Source organism: Solanum tuberosum, unplaced genomic scaffold (assembly GCF_000226075.1).
Source record: "Solanum tuberosum cultivar DM 1-3 516 R44 unplaced genomic scaffold, SolTub_3.0 scf00050, whole genome shotgun sequence".
Lineage (NCBI taxonomy): Eukaryota > Viridiplantae > Streptophyta > Magnoliopsida > Solanales > Solanaceae > Solanum > Solanum tuberosum.
Window position 1 is genome coordinate 2061392 of NW_006238975.1, and position 19460 is coordinate 2080851.

General features: G+C 36.2%; 1 protein-coding gene across 3 annotated transcripts in view; it reads left to right on the forward strand.

The window, feature by feature from the left end:
- Positions 1–530: 530 nt before the first annotated feature.
- LOC102602459 (uncharacterized) overlaps positions 531–19460 on the forward strand; it is a 32212-nt gene continuing 13282 nt past the window's right edge. For 2 of the 3 annotated variants that reach the window (XM_015307081.1, XM_015307080.1), the window contains exons 1-9: positions 531–1075; positions 2276–2355; positions 4881–4931; positions 10623–11141; positions 11225–11482; positions 11870–11935; positions 13184–13363; positions 14053–14104; positions 14182–14466. In XM_015307081.1, coding sequence (XP_015162567.1) covers positions 839–1075; positions 2276–2355; positions 4881–4931; positions 10623–11141; positions 11225–11482; positions 11870–11935; positions 13184–13363; positions 14053–14104; positions 14182–14466 — 1728 coding nt within the window. In that variant the 5' untranslated portion in view covers positions 531–838. Of the gene's footprint in view, positions 1076–2275; positions 2356–4880; positions 4932–5639; positions 5846–10622; positions 11142–11224; positions 11483–11869; positions 11936–13183; positions 13364–14052; positions 14105–14181; positions 14467–19460 lie in introns of those variants that run through there. The other variant, XM_015307082.1, reaches the window with a different exon arrangement.

Consider the following 19460-nt stretch of genomic DNA (forward strand, 5'->3'; position numbering starts at 1 on the left):
GTGTGGACGAGGTCAACTGCAATTAGAGATGAGACACCAATGCCCGTTGCTAGATCACCCCATGGGGCCGAGGCAGAGGCAAATCATGAGATGCTGCAGCTGCTCGAAATGTAGGATGAAGAGGGACATCACTCAGTATGTCTCAGTTCTTGAATTGTCAGCATGTGAAGTATGAATATCAAAGATAAAGTTGAATGACTCAAATGATGCCTACACTTGAGTGAAAGTGGGAACTTATTGCTATGAATTTTATGATAGATTTGTCACACACTTCTAGGAAATTTGATGCTATTTGGATCATTGCTGATCGATTGACCGAGCCTGCTTATTTTGTGGCTGTTCAAACTACCTAGCAAATGCACATGATATCTGTTTTTTTTATTTTTTATCATATAGACAAAGATACTCATTTGACATATAAGTTGTAAAAATTGAAGCATGACAAGAAAGAAAAAAAGGGAAAAAAGAAGATGAGGAATTTGACGGAAAACCCTGGCAACAGTTTAAAGTGGCCGCAATTAACTAAGCGCTTGCCAGCTAATAATGGCTCATAAAACTACTCTCTCTTGTACACATTTCATACCACAAAGGCATACAGCTAAGCTAATTGTACTCTTCGCACTTCGTCAATTCCACATCTCACCATTTCTCTCTCTCTTTCTCTCTCACTCACCCATACAGACATAGGAGATTTTGATTACAAACGCTTTTTTCAGTCCTTTTGAAATGTAGTATAAGGACAACGACTTACAAATTCATCAGACTTGGCGTTCTTTTTGTTGTATGTATCCATAGATATAGCATTCACTTCCAAACATCTCCCATCACATACACATCTATGTCGACGATCTACAGTCCATCTCGGACCCCAGCTACCTCCCGGTTGCCTTTAGGAGGCACCGTCGCTGGTGGTGGTGGTGGTGTAAGTGGCGCATCTAGATTGAGATCTTCTTCGCTTAAAAAGCCACCTGAGCCACTTCGCAGAGCTGTCGCTGATTGTCTATCTTCTTCTTCTTCTCCTGCTCACCATGGAACACCTTCTGCCTCTGCCTCTGAAGCTTCTCGAACTCTAAGGGTCAGACTTGGATCCTCTTCTATCTCTTTTTTTAATCTAGGGTTTACTACAGTACTTTCTCTAAGATTTTCCTTCTTACCTACATTTTTATTTAAACTCGAGTCTCCTATTTTACATTTCATGATGTACATTGCCTTCAGTTGAGTTTTAATCTGGGAAATTTCGCAAGGAATTGTCAAGTGTAATATAGCAATTTATTTAGCATTTTTTTTAATATATGGGATTCAGCTGCAGTCTTTGTGCAAAGATCCCAGGAGAAAGTGTGGGGTTTCGATGCTTGCTTGACTTTGAAAAGCTTTAAATACCTTGGCCAATTTGTCTGATAATCTTGTAAGCAAAGAAACAATACCAAACTTATTGGATTAACAAATACATGAAGATAATTAGATCATGACATACAATCTGTGTGTTCAGACTGATATAGAAACTCTTACCTAAAAGGGCAAGTATCTAAATGGTTCCAAAAATACTGGCTTCTTGAAAATTGAAATGCATCTATTTTATTTCATCCTCAATTGAAGACTTTGCAGTTACTCTAAAACTTAGATGCTGTCGTGTTTGGACATTCTTATTAGCCTATACGGTGAAAGGTTTTTTCTTTCTAAATTTTGAGGAGAATCCCTAATTATATGTGTGTCCAATCCAAGCTCTCACATGCTATTTATGTTTCTTTAGTTGTGCTTTTATTTAGTAGCTGAATAAAGGGATCAAACTAGTTAAAAGGAGGTGCTACAATTTTACAAGAGAACTTTAAATAGTAGTTGTATGATCACATATGCTGTTACTCTTGCCAGAAACCTTAAACAAGAAAAGAAAATAACTTGTCCTAGTAGGGGAATTTTCTTTTCTTGATAGGAGTTGGAGTCTCACATCGTCTGTGGGATGGGTACATGGACTTATTTTATGGGCTTAAACAATCCTCCCCTCATGAGCTAGCTTTTGGGGTTGAGTTAGGCCAAGTTCCACTTCTTTAACATGATTCATTTATAATTGAAACTTAAATGATTATTGGCTTTTGGTGTCCTTACACTTCTAGCATAATGACATTGGTAAAGATTACACTTGTTTGGCTTATGTCCTATAATATGATAATCATGTAGTGTATAATCATTGAAATCCTTTGAACCATCGCATAATATTTCTAAAATTACAAAATGAGATGGGAAGTTGCGTTTATGCTATTAACTTATACTCTTACAGGAATATCTGGCAGCATATCCAACAACTGACTTGGCTTATGGTGTTATTTTGGATCATACACTAGCAGAGCGCGAGCGCAGGTATGCCATACTTTGTTGATAGAGGCAATAGTATACTAACATGCCTATATAGTTCAAAGCAGTATACTTATGTGTCTGTCACATGTGCCATAACTACACTGATTGTTTTTCTAGTACTTCTGTGCTGAATTTCATGTTATAGATAAAAGCCATTCTTTTGATTTTAAAGTTATAAAGGATTATCTAATCCTTGTCATGTAGTTACAACAACAATATATACGGTGTAATGCCATAAGTGGGGTCCAGGGAGGGTGGTGGGTACACAGCCTTAACCCTACCATGTGAAGGTAGAGAGGTTGTTTCCAATTGACCCTCGGCTCAAGTAAAGCTTTTTAAAAAACAAGTATGTTAAGCAAATACAATAGCAAAGAAACCATGCTGAAAACAATGAAGAAGAGAACAATAGCAACAACAAAATAATTCTCGTCATATAGTTCTGGAACTGATTACAAGAGGTTTCTGATGAGTGTTCTTTTCCGTCTTATCTTCTAGTCTGGTTGGATGTTTGTGAGCGCTAGTTGAAATGAAGTTAAATCAGTATAATTCTCATGAGAAAGATGTCTATCATGTAACTTTATAGGCACTATGGAACAATGATGTTGAGTCTTGGAAAGGGAAAAGTAGGACTTTCAGGCTAAGTCAACTCAATATTTTAGGCAAATTTCACATAAGCAAACATGAAATTGCACATAAGTTTATGGGTGCATCTCATTGCTGATGCTATTATAGTATCATTGTTCTTTATTATGTTAAGTTTGCAGAAAACTAACAAACCATTAAATGCATGCCTGATGTCCTCTCTTGCAGGATGGTGAAGAGAAATAATTTCCTCTCATGGCGTGCCTAAAAAACATATTATGTTAAGAATTTAAAAGCAACTCCGATTATTAACTTTTGCAATTTGATCCAAGGCCTAGAAAAGATATCCCAGTAAATTTTATAGGATTATCTACCCCTTGTTGACTTGATTTAGATAGCCTCTTATGTCTGATTGTGGAATGATGATATTTTGCAGTGTGATCTTATGCCTTACCATGTATTTTCTTTTGTTTATTTCTGATAAGCGACATTGCAGTATATCTTTGTCGAAATTACTGTGCTCTTCTGCTAGTACCTGAATCACAACCTACATCGCTTATGCTTTGGGTGTCATATACTAATTTCCAATTCTTTCTTCTGTAGAAGTCTTTAGTTTATAAACAGATGAAAGTCACAAACAAGTTGTGAAAGTTGATTACCATCAATTTAGAGGTATTTGACCTAATTTAGTGAGAACTGCTTCCACTAGGTTTAGTTCTTAATCCAAGTTAACATTTTGAGTGACAATGATGAACACCATACACTTGAAACATGCAACCAAATATACAAACTGATTTGGAATATGAGATGATTTCGTCACCTCCATCTTCCTAACTTCTAGTGAACCAAAGAAAGTTGAATCTTTGAAGGGTGATATATATGATGTTATATGAAAATATTTAAATCAAGATAACTATTTCAAAAGAAATGCATAAAGAAACCCTGAAGTATGGTCAAATTTTCAGTTACACACCTTATTTTTTGCGGGAATCCTATTACCCCTGGACTTATTTGAAACAACATTATCAACCCCTAAATGCTGAGGTGGCAAAGAGAGTGCATTTCACTCTCTTTGAGTGTGTGAGAAGCACAAAAAATGTTAAAACTTTCTAAATATTTCATTTATCAAATATTAATTTTCCTCATTTTTTATTATTTCTTTTCTTTTTCTTTTATTTTCTTGGCCACCACCATCACTATAGCCACCGCGTCTCTCCTCCTCCACCATTTCCATTACCCTTGGACTTGATTTGCACTGCTTGCGGGGGTAGACATAGGTCACCAAACTTCACAAAATATAACTGATCTTTTAACCTTTTATTTGTTTGAGGGGAACATTTGAAGAATAAATCACGTATATATAACCTGATTAGACACCCAAATCCCAGTTGTAAACTTGAGCCACATTGTTCAATTTTTTCCCTTTATCATGTGGTGATAACAATATATTTATCTTAATTATATATTAGCATGGATATGAACTTGGATTCTCTAAATAAAAAATTGAACATATACTTGTACTTAAATGGAATTTAAAATTTAAGTAATCAGTAAGAAATGTATTATTCATGTTATTGGGGTCTGTATATGCACAGGGATTATTGGTATTTGTAGCTTAGTGCAAAAGTATATGCTGGATCCTAGTTTACCCTACTTAAATAACATGACAGTTTGCTGATGCTCTCCTTTGCTCTTTAAGTGTGGGAAAATATTGTTACAGCTGAAGCTAGTAAGGAAAAGGTTATAATTGTTTGTAGTAGCTGGAATTTTAGTTTTCTGCAAATTTGAACTGTTCCGTGAGGCATCGTGCTTCTTGAATTTCTTTTCTCCCTTCATGAGATTTTGTTTTTTGCTTTATTGCTTCTTGGATGTTCATGTTTCCTATAGCCATTACATTGTACTCTGTCCTACTGATGTCCTTTTTTCCATCTTTGATATTGAATCAGCCCAGCAGTTGTAGCAAAATGTGTGGCGCTTTTGAAACGGTATCTTCTAAGGTAGTTTCTTCCTTTTGCTTATGATTTCTTCTTTCCCATTGAAAATCTAAGGTTTCATATCTCACTCGAGCACTGACATTTAGCTTATTTAGATTGTCATCATTATACATTTTGTGACAGATTTTTTTTCATCAATATTTTATGACAGATTTCTGTTACTAACTTTGAATTCATCACTCAAATTTACATGAACCTGATATAACTAACTTTGCCACCTTTACCATCTATTTATGTTTAATACTGTAAGTTATTTCCTTCTCAATATATACTGTAAAAATCTTAGATTTGTGACTTTTGTTGTTAGAGGCCTCGTTAAAGTTGAAAAGGACAAGTTTTCATTAGAATTCATTGTGATCTTTGTAGAACGAGTAAGTTAATCCACCATTTACTTACAAATTGTTAAAAAGTAATTCAAATGGAGTTGAGATATTAGGAGCAACCTGAACCCTCTAAATAAAGTAAAAAATGCTCTTATGCACGATTCTCAAGGCTTTTCTCTCTCCTACTTTCTAGGAGAGAGAACATCCTTTCTTTGGTGCCTTCACTGGCCTTCAAACTGCCTGGTAGCTCAGATTCACCCACTGTGATTTCTGTCAAACTCTTCTCCTTTTTTTTTTCTCTCATCACACTCCAGACTTCTTCCATCAAGAATATGGAGGAAATTAGAATCTATTTCAACGTGGGTGTCAAATTTTTTGATATCACCAGGTGGACAACCAGCAATGAAACTTGGTACGAATGGGTAAAAAGAAGTCGCTACATGATGAGACGATCAATTTTGAGCACAAAGATTATGGTGTGGATTTGTAACATACTAGAAGATGCATCTAAACACGAGAAAAACACAATCAGGAGGTGGAAAACTAAGGAGTAACTCACAGATTTCTTCTGTACCAGGAAATTTAATGCTTATGGTTGGTATATGCATCCTCTCACTTCAACCAAAAGAAAGGATGATTTCAATAAATACCTTAGTTGACATTGAATGTTTGCCGAATAGACATAACTATTGTGAGAAATATAGGAGAAAAATATTATTGAATTGTGTATTTATATTATTACGTTGAGATCCTATTTATAAACACTACATTAGACTCCTTTTCCAACTAAGACACTATAATACAGTCCTTTTTCAAGTAGAATTCTATATACTATTTCTTTTTCTATTCCTATTCTAAGTAGGGTTGTATATATTATTCTTGTTCCTATTCCTTTTCTAACACTCCCCGCAAGCTGGTATACAAGTCTTATGTACCTAGCTTGTTACAAATGTAATTAATACTAGGACTGGTGAGGGGCTTGATGAAGATATTTGCAAGTTGAACACTCAACTTTACAAAATTGATAGTCAATCTCAATGTGCTTAGTCTTCTCATGAAATATTAGATCTAATGCAGAATATCGATAAAACATAGAGTGATCAGCTCCACTATGAGTCATGCCAAACTCCTGAATTATTGTGCTGACTTCCCAAACCAAGCTTGAGAAGACCATTTCAGACCATAAAATGACTTGCACAACCAACATACAAGGCTACTAGATTCCCCATGAGCAACAAAACTAGGTGGTTGCTCCATATAGACTTATTCCTCGAGATCATTGTGGAGAAAACGTTCTTAATGTCCAACTGATAAAAAGGCCAATGGAGAACGACAACCATAGATAGAAAAAGGCGGACATATGTTGTTTTAGCCATGGGAGAGAAAATATCACTATAATCCAGCACAAATATGTGAATATCCTCTTTTTCTGGCAAAAGTTAATTTGAAACTAAAAAAAAAAGTGCATGACAACTCAAATTTGTTAGAAATAATGCAATGATCGCAGGAAAGTGCTTGAAATCTGGTATAAAATATAGGGATAGTTTCGAAATCAAGAGATGAGCAGATTTAAACAAGAAAGTCACCGTAAAACTGGTCAAAACATGCTCATGCGCCGGATTATTAGATTTGATGGCGGAAAGTGGTCATAATTTGAGAAATAAAATTATTTGGATAGGATCTAAATAATGGCACGACCCTACTGGGAAAGAGAATCATATGAGTAGTGTCAGAATGATGGCACGACCCTACTGGGAAAGAGAATTATATGGTCAGAGTTGGATTGATGCACGACCGTACTGAGAAAGAGAAATTATATGGATAGGGTTGGAATGACGGCATGACCTTACGCAAATCAAATTTGAGGAGTCACTGGAAAGACACATGGAACTATGCAAACCAAATATGAGGAGTCATCAAAAAGACACGGTAATATGCTACTTAGATATGAGAAAGTTGTTTGGAAAGATACACAATGCTCCTCAAATCAGATATGAGAAGGTAAGTCATTGAAAAGATGCACGGTGCTACACAAATTGGATACGAGAAAGTAATCACCGGAAAGATACACGATGCTATGTAAATCAAATATGAAAATGTAGTCACTGAAAAGATGGCACGGTGCTAATGATAAAGTAGTCACCGAAAAGATGGCACAGTGCTACACAAATTAGATATGACAAAGTAGTCACCCAAAGGATGGCAAGGTGCTACGCAAATCAAATATTGAAAGTAGTCACCAAAAAGATGGCACAACGCTACACAAATTAGATATGAAAAAATAATCATAAAGATACATGGTGACCCAATTTTCACTAACATAATCATTGGCCAGATGGGTGACATATATGGGTAATAGCCTCCTGCTGACAGTGGAAGCTCTTTGATCTCTACCAAGATCATACAGACTTTGATATCATGTGAGAAATATAGGAGAAAAAATATTATTGAGTTGTGTATCTACGTTATTACATTGAGGCCCAATTTATAGACACTATTACTTTTCCAACTAGGACACTACAATAGAATTCTTTTCCAAGAAGAATTTTATATACTATTCCTATTTCTATTCCTATTCGAAGTAGGATTGTATATGTTATATTCTTGTTCCTATTCCTATTCTAACATGAAGATAGATAGGTTAATTAAATGCTCCAATCTTTTGTTAAATACAACTTTTAATGAGGATTACTCATGCCAATGCAATATGAGAGTAAATGGCAATCAAATGCACTTCGAGAGTCCACAGTCACCCCTTACAAATGAGACAATGGGCAGCAGGGGTGAAGGACAATGTACCTCACTCTCTTGTAAGACAATTTTCAGGCTAAAACATTTAAAAATGGCTGGGAACTTGTTTGTATTCGAGTTTCCGAACAGAAACACAGCGTAAAAGACACTGAAGAAGGAATGGAGATGGAAAAAGGGAAAGATCTGCCTCGAGTAGTGGAGTCCCAATACAATCTGCACACTTTTATATTAGAAAACTACAACTTTCTGGATTAGGGATTTGGGTTCCTCCCTCATTTATGATCGCAGAAGATTTTTACGGAGATCAAGAATCTTTGTGGAGGCTGGGTTTCCACAGAAGAAGAAACAAAGCTTAACAATCACTTTAAGTGGGCAACAACAACAACATACCCCGTGTAATCCCACGAGTGGGGTTTAGGGAGGTGATATGTACAATCTTTCCCCTACCTTTTGAAAGAAGAAAGATTGTTTCTGATAGACCTTCGGGTCAAGTGAAACATATCAAAACAAGTATGGTTATAAAAAAAACGGATTTGAGTTTTGTTCAAGTAGATCTTCCAATATTGATGTAGAAATTTGATGTACTCAAATGAGAACATACAAAAACGAATAAATGGTTTTAGGATTATGAAAGAATTTAATAAACCGAGTTACCGACGAACTCTTAAAAAAAAACTAACAACTTCCAGTTTCAATTTTCGTTGTGAAGGACGTACTTTTAACCTATCCTGCATTTACTCATCAGCATGAAGCATCAATTTGTTGGGAAAAAATTGTCGGTAAAGATTTAGGAACAAACAAGTTGATCCATCTATTCATATGTTATTGTCAAGTACTACCTACGTTTCATTCTATATGATAGTGTTTGATAGGGAGCATAAGATGTAATCTGAAAAAATATTGAAGTAATTGTTCAAAAGTTAGTTTGATTGGGAAAACATTAAATCAATGTTTATTAAAAGCTCAACAGTTTGATGAATTTCAATTCCTGAAAGTTGTGAAAGTAGTATAAAACTTGATGAGTGTAAATTTTTTGGATATTCCAGAAAGGAAAGAGTATTATTATATTAATTGAATTGGAGGGAATATAGGGGTGTTCATGGAAAACCAAACCAATTGTAAAAAACTGACTTTTTAATTTGATTTGGTTAGATTTTTATTTAAGAAAAACTGACAAAAATTGTTTGGTTTGGTTTTAAGCAAAAAATAACCAAAAAAATCAATCCAAAAGGACTATAAATACCTATTCAAAAATTGTATAAACATGTGTATATGTATATTCTTATATATACTTTTTGGTGTACTGCTTTTTGCAATGACTTTGACTTGACTGGTTTCATCTGAAAATTAGCTCTTTCTGTTGGTGCTGAAAAATTGTCATCTACATGTTTATATATATGCAAGCGTGTGTATAGAAGTACTTTGACATATGGACTAGTTAAGTGTCGATATGCACTTAGTGAAGTGCTATTACTATCTACCTGTATTAGTGTATTTTGTGCCACAGTGTTTCTCATATAACCGATGTCCTGGACAATGTCTTGTTTTTGACAACCGTGGTGTCCTAGCTAGCTTTTGTGCGCCTCTACTGATTCCATGGGTACCTGCTACCTCCCACCAACACAAGTACCACCAACTCTGTCCACACTTGGACATATAGGAAGAAATCACCTAGTGTTTTTGCCTTTGGTGGGATTTGAACCATGGTTCTCAGCCCACTTCATTGGTCACTATGCCACACCTTTCCCTTGGGTGCAATATAGATGATGTCCTTGACAGCCTTTTCTTATTTTTGAGATGATTTCCTTGACAGTGTTATGTCACATTTTTTTTAAAACGACAAAAAACCAAACAAACTAACAAAAACTGAATGGATGAAGTTTCCACAAAGTATGGTTTGATTTGGTTAAGTATTTGAAAAATTGACTTAATTGGTTTGATTTCTTTTAGGTAAAAACCGATCCAAACTGAACCGTCAACACTCCTAGAGGGAGTAATAACTAAAGAGTGAATCTGTGGAAATTGTTTGGTTTACATAAATACAATATCATAAAAAGGTCATTTTTTTGATCGTTCATCAATATTTTGGAATTTGACTACTGGAAAGATGACATGAAGATATGACTGTTGGTTATAAGAATCAATTATCTGAACAAATGAGTTCTTTATGAAAGTCATGTTCTAGTTTCAATCCTTGGAGTGAAAACTTACTATAACCTTACGCACATTTATCATCAGTGTGGGAAACAAATTTTGTCTCTTGACAAGTTTGGGATTGGAAATACGAGAGACAGTGTAATTTCATCATCAGTGGGCTATAATATTCTTCCCTGGATCTCATTCAGCCAATTTTGTATATTGTGATCACTCTCATTGAACTTGTTAAGATGATCAATGAACAACCTATGAAACTGAATCCATTCCTACTTTTCTCCTATCACAAAATGTTAGTGGGGCCAACACTCAAGTAACCTTTCAAAGCACTTAATGTTTATTGAGTGCTTATGATATCCCAACTCTAGTTGAATACTATGGTCGTTTACATATCTTACCATGAAGAACCTTTAAATCTCTCATTACAACAATCTCTCATTACAACAGTGCTTTATGTTTGTTGCAGATATAAACCCAGCGAGGAGACATTGGTACAGATTGACCGATTTTGTGTAAGCATCATTGCTGAATGTGATATGAGTCCCAACCGAAAATTGGCTCCATGGTCACGTTCTTTAAGCCAACAAAGTAGTGCATCTACCGCATCAAGTACTGTATCGCCTTTGCCTGTTTCGAGTTATGCATCAGGAGCACTTGTGAAGTCCTTAAATTACGTTCGTTCTCTAGTCACACAATATATCCCAAAGCGATCATTTCAACCAGCGGCTTTTGCTGGAGCAGCTACTGCATCAAGACAAGCACTTCCCACATTGTCATCTTTATTGAGCAAATCCTTCAATTCCCAACTTGGCCCTGCAAATGGTAAAGAACTATTGGAGAATAAAGATGTCTCTACTGTTTCGACTTCAGGCTCACCTATAGCTGAAGAAATTAATAGAATGGAAGATCATGAATTCACTGCTTTTGATGTTTTCAAGTGGCGTTGGTGCAGAGATCAACAATCATCACCATCTCCATCCAAAAGGTAGTTAAATTATTTGCTAGTGGTCCTGTAATATCTATTTGCTCTGTAGGGCATTTACTGATTATGGAAACCTCAACTTTCAGTGACCATCTTTTGAATCCGAAAGATGTGAGTGCACATAATTTCCTTGAAGTAGGTGCAGCAGCTCTTCTTGTTGGTGACATGGAAGCTAAAATGAAGGGTGAGCCATGGAAAATCTTTGGGAGTTCGGAGATGCCTTATCTAGATCAACTTTTGCAGCCTTCACTGCTCACGACCGTGACCAATTCCGCGTCTGCTCGTGCCCACTTAAGAGCAATAACAGCTCTAAAACGTTCTAAACCAGGGCCTCATCAAATATGGTAAATACAATTGGCACTGTTTCTCTATATCTTTTTTCAATTTTCGCATCTTAACATGCTTCTTGAGGTTGGTTTCTACTATGACAGAAAACAATCTCAAATTCTTAATGGAAGTTATAGGAGCTTCACTTTGTCTGGTGAATTTATTTTCACTTGTTTGTCTTCAAACAACTTCTTCCACTCATTGAATGTGGAGGTTTTACTTGAGTATAGAAACATGAATTCCGTTGTCTATATTAGAAGTGTTGAAAACCCTTCTTTATCTCAGTGTTGTGCATCTATGAAGAGCTGTAATACAATTTCAAGTCATGCAAAGTAATGAATCTGAACCAGTGAAACTTTAATTTTTGATAATAATTCTTCTTTCCTTATATATGTGTAAATCAGGGAGGATTCTCCCGTGAGCACTTTCCGTCCCCGTGCAAAGCCGCTTTTTCAGTATCGACACTACAGGTATGTCATGAGGCATTACTTAAAAAATATATTTTCTTTAAGATAATTTAAGTGTTTTGTTATCACTTGAAACACAACTTTTTTCAATGTGAGATAAAAAAATTCTACGCTTTCCTACACTAGGGCTTAGTTTAAGTGGCAAAGGTTGAGGGACTTGTGACTTAGGTCACAGATTTGAGCCCTGTACCTTGCAAATTAAGTCGGGTATGTAAGTGGAGAATGATAAAGGGGTGGACCCATTATCCCCTAGTTTGAAGTTATGATTGGTCCTGAGTTGGCAAGGGTGGAGGGGTGGGCCCATTATCCCCGAGTTTCGAAGTCTGCGGCCGTTCCTGGGTTGGCCCCGACAGATTTCTTGGTCATAACAAAAAAGAAGAAATTCTTTACTTTCAAATTATAGATGTTCTTGAGTTCTTATGTCCAGCCTTAGTTTTCAAATTTTGTGGCCAATCTATCTTATTTCGGTTATACAGCTAGATTGTTGCAATGTTATACATTTCCCTCTCCCCTTCCCCTTGGGATGTTGGTCCATGTCCCCCTATCCATGAATTTAAAATATTTTTAGCTAGTACCTCGCCTCTTTACCTCCTTTACGGATATGATTTGTACTGTAGACCAAAGTGTGAGCATCCCTTTTGAGTTGTTGATGGTCAATTAATAAAGAAAGATGGCTTATGCTGTCTTATCTCGTCATATCCATTATTTTTCCGAATTTCACCTTGCTTCTTCCTTGTCTTACACATGCACAACTATAGCTGCGTTACATTGATCCTTTGTTTATCTCGAGACCAGTGTGGAACGAGTCTAACACGGACACGAGTACGTCGTCCTAGCTCTTAAAGTACATTATGAATTAGCAAAAACTATCACCCGGAAAAACTTATATAATTGGAAAATTGCTCATGTTGAGATCCTCACAAAGGTAGAAGAATTCTAAACTAGGGGATTTAGTCATTGAGATTCTTAAAGTACAGGAGATAAAATTTGATTTAAGGTAGACCGTAGATTATTTTCAGAGGTGATAGATAAGATACTGAAAGTTGTTTCTGCTAGATTAAATGTTCTCTCTTCAATGACACATTTTATCAGCTTGTTGTAGGTTTCTTTGATATGTGTGTTCATTGAGTTTGCTTCTCTTTAATAATATGTTTTTATTGCTTTCCTTCTAGGTATGCATTTATCATCTCCCACTACCTAATTTCCTCCCTCTTTTGTCTTTCTTGATTCATAATACGTTGATGTTATCAGTGAACAGCAGCCTCTGCGATTGAATCCGATGGAGGTCTATGAGGTTATTGCTGCAGCCTGCTCTGAGACTTCTGCTCCAAATACTTATCCGATGACATTTTCATCTAAACTAAGTAACAACAGTGGAAAGCCGTCAATGGACGTGGCTGTCAGTGTACTTGTCAAACTTGTAATTGACATGTACGTGCTCCTTTCCTTGCATCTAGAACTTTTACATTAAAAAGTAACAGGAATATCGTGAATCTTGTTTATTTTTATATATTATCCCATAATAGGTAACTTGATCGACCTTTAGTAGTGCAATTCGGCAGCAAAGTAGAATTAAGTCTGTCCAAAAAGGTTACTTCTCAAACATCATAGTAATGGCATATGCATAAATTCTTCTGCATGCTCAATATCATAAATGCTTATTTGTTATGGGATGCACTCTTCCAGTTCCTTGATTTTGAAATCTCATTCTTGGATGAGTAGCCAACAGCTCTCCATGATTCAATTCCTTGCCTTTCATGTTCGTGGGCTGTGTGGAACAGGACAAATTATACTCGTACTTGTCTTGTAACAGCTAATTTCAATTTTAACTTTTTGATTATGCAAGTGCTGTAGATGTCTGTCCTTTTCTTCTTATTTTACACTTACAAGTAATGTTTATTTGACCTAATATGTATCCTTTTTTAGGAATAACTAATGTGTTTCTTAATTGGACTAGTGTGGCCACCTTATGGGACATGCAGGTTGTAACTGAGTTACGTATAAGATGGTACCATTTAGCGTTAACTGGTGCATTAACATCACATTCCATGAATTATGGGTTTTTAGTATCATTTTGGTAATTGTTCCCAAGGGTAATCTTTGCTATTTGTGGTTTGTAGGTATGTTTTGGACTCCGAGACTGCTGCTCCTCTCGCTCTGTCCATGCTCGAGGTGCTGCCTTGTTCTAGATGGTCACTCTTTTATGTTAGAATGTTCAGGATACTTACTTTTGTGAAAATTAATTGTAGGAAATGATGAATTCTACTCGTCTGGAATCCAAGACTCGGGCCTTTGATTTAATTTTAAATCTTGGAGTTCATGCTCATTTATTGGAGCCTCCAACAACAGATGATACTTCAACAATTGAAGAAGAGTATTGTAAAGAAACTTTTTTGGACAATGAAACTCAACTTTCTTTGGAAGGAAATAAGAAATCAGATTATCTTAAGAAAGCTGGGAATTCCTCAGCCATTGATAAGTTTGAGTGTTGGATTTTAGGCATCCTCTATGAGATCCTTCTTCATCTTGTCCAGGTAAATGTGGCTAACAGTTGAGCTCTTTCTCTGTGTGTATTATTTCTTGGTAATCATCTTGTAATGTTTGTTTTTTACTGAGCTTTGATTGTCCTGTTAATATTTTGGTTGGCTTTATATCAAGCACTTCCATAATTGTATTGTTTTGTTGTAGTTTCCGTTATGTTACTATCTGCTAATTTTTGTTATTATCTCTTTTTCCCTTATACTTCCATTACTTCTTTTCGGGATTGCTTTGGACTTCTTTTCCTTGAGCCAAGGATCTATCGGAAAGACGGAAATGGCCTCTCTATCTCTGAGGTAGGGGTAAGGTCTGCATACGCTCTACCTCCCCAAAATCCATTTTGTGGGTCTACACTAGGTATGTTGTTGCTTTATATCAAGCGCTTCAATGTGGAAAGATAGTTCTGGAGGATACAATTTTCCAGACTTAATTTTTGTTTTTTCTGTTTTATCATAATTCATCATGAAATTTGGAAAATTAAAATTTGCATGCATTGGTACATAGCTGGAGTGCTCACAACTCTCTATTGCCTCCCACTCCACAGGTTAAAGTATAAGGCTAGAAGTTCTTTGATTATGATGGAATATGATTCAACCTTTATTGTTGAGGAATAATTAGTCAGTTATCGAGTAGGCCATTTGACTTCAGTTGGAAAGTTCTCGATTTTGAGTTGGCGCACTAATTCCTTAGCTTAGTCCTAGACCTGATATTTAGAGTTAATTTGGGTTTTGTCAGTTGCTTAATTGGTTGCCAAATTATTCCTGAAGGTACAATTTTGTCCTTGATTGTGGCATTATTTCAGAAATTATATTCTGACACAGAGACCTCAGTACATTTTTAGGGACTGTCCAATGGTATCACTCACCTGATGTTGCAAGGTCCATTTGAGCCACATGAAATTTTGGCAAGCATCAAAGCATGTGCAAGGGACAAGGCCCCTGGGCCTGATGGGTTCTCAATGACATTTTTCACACTGCTGGGAGGTAGTCAATAGAGAAGTCATTGATGTTGTTCAAAATTGTTACCATGGATGCTATTTTAATAGTCAACAAATGGCCTTTATCAGTGGCAGGTAAACAATGATGCTATTTTAATAGCTAATGAATGTGTGTATACCAGACTGAATTGTGTGAAACAGGGATCCTGTGCAAATTAGACATTGAGAAGGCCTATGACCATGTTAACTGGGATTTCTTATGTGGAATATTTCAAAGGATGGGATTTTGAGACAGATGGATCAAATTTTGTATCGTTACAGTCGATTTTTAGTATTGGTTAATGAATAACCTTGTGGTTTCGTTTCCTCTCAGAGAGGACTGAGGCAAGAGGACCCCCTATTACCATTCCTTTTTATTCTAGCCATATAGGGACTGAATTTTATAGTTAAACAAGCAAAGGCGAATAATTGGACCAGTGGTTTCAAGATCAATAACAAGATTGGCAATTGTTTAGAGATTTCTCATCTTCAGTATGTAGATGATACACTTGTTTTTTGTGAAGCTGTCAAGAATCAACTGAGAATGTTAAAAGTAATTTTCATTCTTTTTGAAGTTGTCTCTGGCTTATGCATTAATTGGAACAGAACTTTTTTTTAGCCCGTTAATGAAGTTAATGATACACCTGAGATCCAATCCTTGGCAGAGATTCTGGGAGGAAGAATAGGTGAGCTGGACACTGTTTACTTGGGCATGCCATTGGGTGCTAGATGAAAATCTTTAGGTATTTGGAGTGGAGTCCCGGAAATGTTTGAGAAAAGTCTTACAAGCTGGAAAAGCCAATACCTTTCACTAGGTGGAATATTAGTTCTGATTAACAGTGTGTTGGATGCTATATGCACTTATATGATGTCTTTGTTCCCAGCTCCTACTAGTGTGCAAGGTTAGCTGCTATGAAAAGAATATTTTTGTGGCAAGACAATAGTAAGAAGAAAAAGTACATCTGGTTTAATGCAAGAATGTAACAATCAAGGAGCAGGGTAGATTGGAAATCAGAAGTCTCCAGTTTCAAAACCATAGCCTTATGATGAAGTGGCTGTGGAGGCTAGCTTCTGATGAGAAATTACTGTGGATTGAAGTAAATAAAACTGAGGATGGGCAAGAGGATAGATGGAGTAACAATCTAGTGAATACACCTCCTTATGTGGTCTGTGTGTGGAGAGCTATCAGGAACTTATGGCCATCAGTTGTGAGAAAATCCTCTCTTAAGGTGGGAAATGGCATGAAGGTGTCTTCTTTCTAGAAAGACATTTGGCTAACATGAACCATTGCAGCAGACATATCCAGATCTCTTTATTCTATGATAGGAAAAAGAGATAGCATTGGGAGAAGCTTGGTCATTACAGCGGTGGAACTTGAGCTTCAAAAGACAACTTAATGATAAGGAGGTGAGCAGGGTGGCAGACTTCTACAATACCTGAGCACAATTCAAAGGGACGTCTGAAGCTGAGGACAACATGTGGGGGCAAGGTGATAGGCATGATAAAGTTCTACTTCAAGACAACTTATAGTGAACTTAATACAATTAACAATCAGGTGGGTTGTTATCCCTGGAAAATGATATGGAAAGTTAGAATTCCATACAAAGTAGCATGTTTTTCTGGTTGCCGGCAAATGAGGCAGCTCTGACTCAACACAACCTAGCTAGGAGGGGCCTTCAGCTTTGTTTAATATGTTACTTGTGTGGGGAGCATGCTGAAACAATTAATCATCTTTTTCTCCCTTGTCTGTGGTTAAGCCAATTGTGGAAAATCTTCATCAATTTGAAGGGCATCAGTTAGGCAATGGAAGGGTGGTTGATTTATTTGTCACTTGGGCTGCCCCTCTTCTCCTCACTCTCCTTTCCCTAATATGGACCTTAGGAGTATAGAAGGGAATCTGTCTAGTCAAAAAGAGAGATGGAAAATTGTCCCAGCTTGCATTTGGTGGATGGACAAAGTGGAAAGAAAAGACCAGAGATGTTTTGAAGAAAAGGAAGTTCTATACCAAGGATGAAAATGAACTGTCTAGTTTTGTACTATTTTTGGTGTAAATAGGAACTTTCGGTGGATTATGAGTCTATTTTTGATGTTTTAGATTACATATAGAATCTGAGTCTGTTGCATCTTTCCTTTTTGGATCACTTGTAAATTTTGAGGTGGTTTCACAACTTGTGCAGTATACTTCTACAATTATATATGAAAACTACCTCGTTTTAAAAATAAAAAATTTATACTTGACATTGAATTGCTGCAGTTTGATAAGAATCAGCCAGTGTTTTGTACAGCGAAAGACGACAAAAGGCGATAAGGGTTTGCCTCGCCACAAGGCGAGGCGAGCGGTTTTGAAGTGCGGCGCCAATTTATACCAAAAACTTAAAATATTTAATTGCATAGATAAATAATCAAAATTTCCATAGCAATAATATATTAGCAAATACTTTAATTCAAAAATTGAAAATAGATAGTACATACTAAAAGTCTAGGACTTGAATGAGAAAAAAAGAAGAGCAAAAGTCAAAACAGTGAGAAAAAAACAGTATTAGAAGGAAACAGAGGAAGAAGAAAATTGAAGAAGAAAAGAAAAAGAAATTAGAAGAAGAAAAGAAGAAATATGTATTGGTTGGACTTGGGAGTTACCGGAAAAGTCTCGCTAGTCGCTGGAGAAGTCTAGTCGAGTCGACTGGTTGGAGTCAGAGTCGTAGTCTAAGAGTGCAACTGTGCAAATTTGGAAAGAATCCTAAAATTACCTTCTAACTTTTTAAACCCTAAATTGGTTACCTTTTTTAAGAAAATACAAAAGGCGACACCTTTCTCGCCTCTTGCCTTTGTCACCATGCCATCACCTTTTGAAGATCGCTTCGCCACAAAGCTAATAAGCGATGAAGGGTCGCCTTACCTCACCTCTCGCCATTGGTGATGAGGCAATCACCTTTCACAACACTCAACCGCCTCAGGGACCCAAGAACATAATAATGAAAATCATGGTTTGAAAGAAATGTCCGAAAGCTTAAAAGAGAATAAAATAGACAATTTTATTTTTTTGAAATTAAGAATTAATTGAATTCAAGAAAGTATTTCTTCAATTCAAGAACAAATCAAGAACTTCAAGATAAGTCTAATTTTCGAAATTGACTCCTAATAAAACAATTAACCTAAACTAATCACATTTTTAGTAGAAAATTAACACATAATACATTATGGATTCTGATTCTGACAGAATAACGAAGAAGAATCATAAGCCTAAACCTATGAATAAAGTAATCTAAGATTTTGAAGAATTTAAACTTATCTCCTAAAAGTGTAGACTTGAGTGTTGAAGAAATCCAAGGTAGCCGTATACTCACAAGAGCAAAAGAGAAAGTTATCCAATATTATTCATCATGAAAAATCTGTCTAATGCAAAACAATGCACTGCTATTTATAGCCGAAATTGGTTAGAACAACTAAGCAATAATGAAATATGAAATAACTAGCTAATTAAAGAAATACTAGGATAACATTCCTAGCTACCTTGGAAAGCATTAAAAGATAGTTGTAACTATTTAGGAAAATATTCCATAACAAACTAGGAAATAAATTAGGAAACTTTTGACTTTTCTCTCTAAGTTTGGGCGCCAAGTAGGAGGCGTTCCTTAGCTGATTTAGGCGCCCATCTTCATGCTTATTGGGAAGCAAGTCATCCCATCTTAAGGGCTAAAAACGTGGCTCAATGTAAGGTTTCTTGGTGTGCAAGTTTTACACATTTTAGCTGCCTAAATTTGTCCAGAAGTGGACAGATTTGACTCATATTAAGAAGTGGAATCATGGGCTCATAAACGCCTGAACCACTTGGTTAGACGAACTGTGTCTTCTGTGCTCGGATTTCAGGTGCTGGTTCTTAGGCTAATTTGTTGCTTAAATTTTATAACAAAGTTCATTAGTGTCATCTTTGCAGACCCTTTGATGGTTGAAAGTAATGGTCCCTTGATCCAGCATTGTCTCCTGCTTCTCACTTATTCTCATACTTTTAACTCA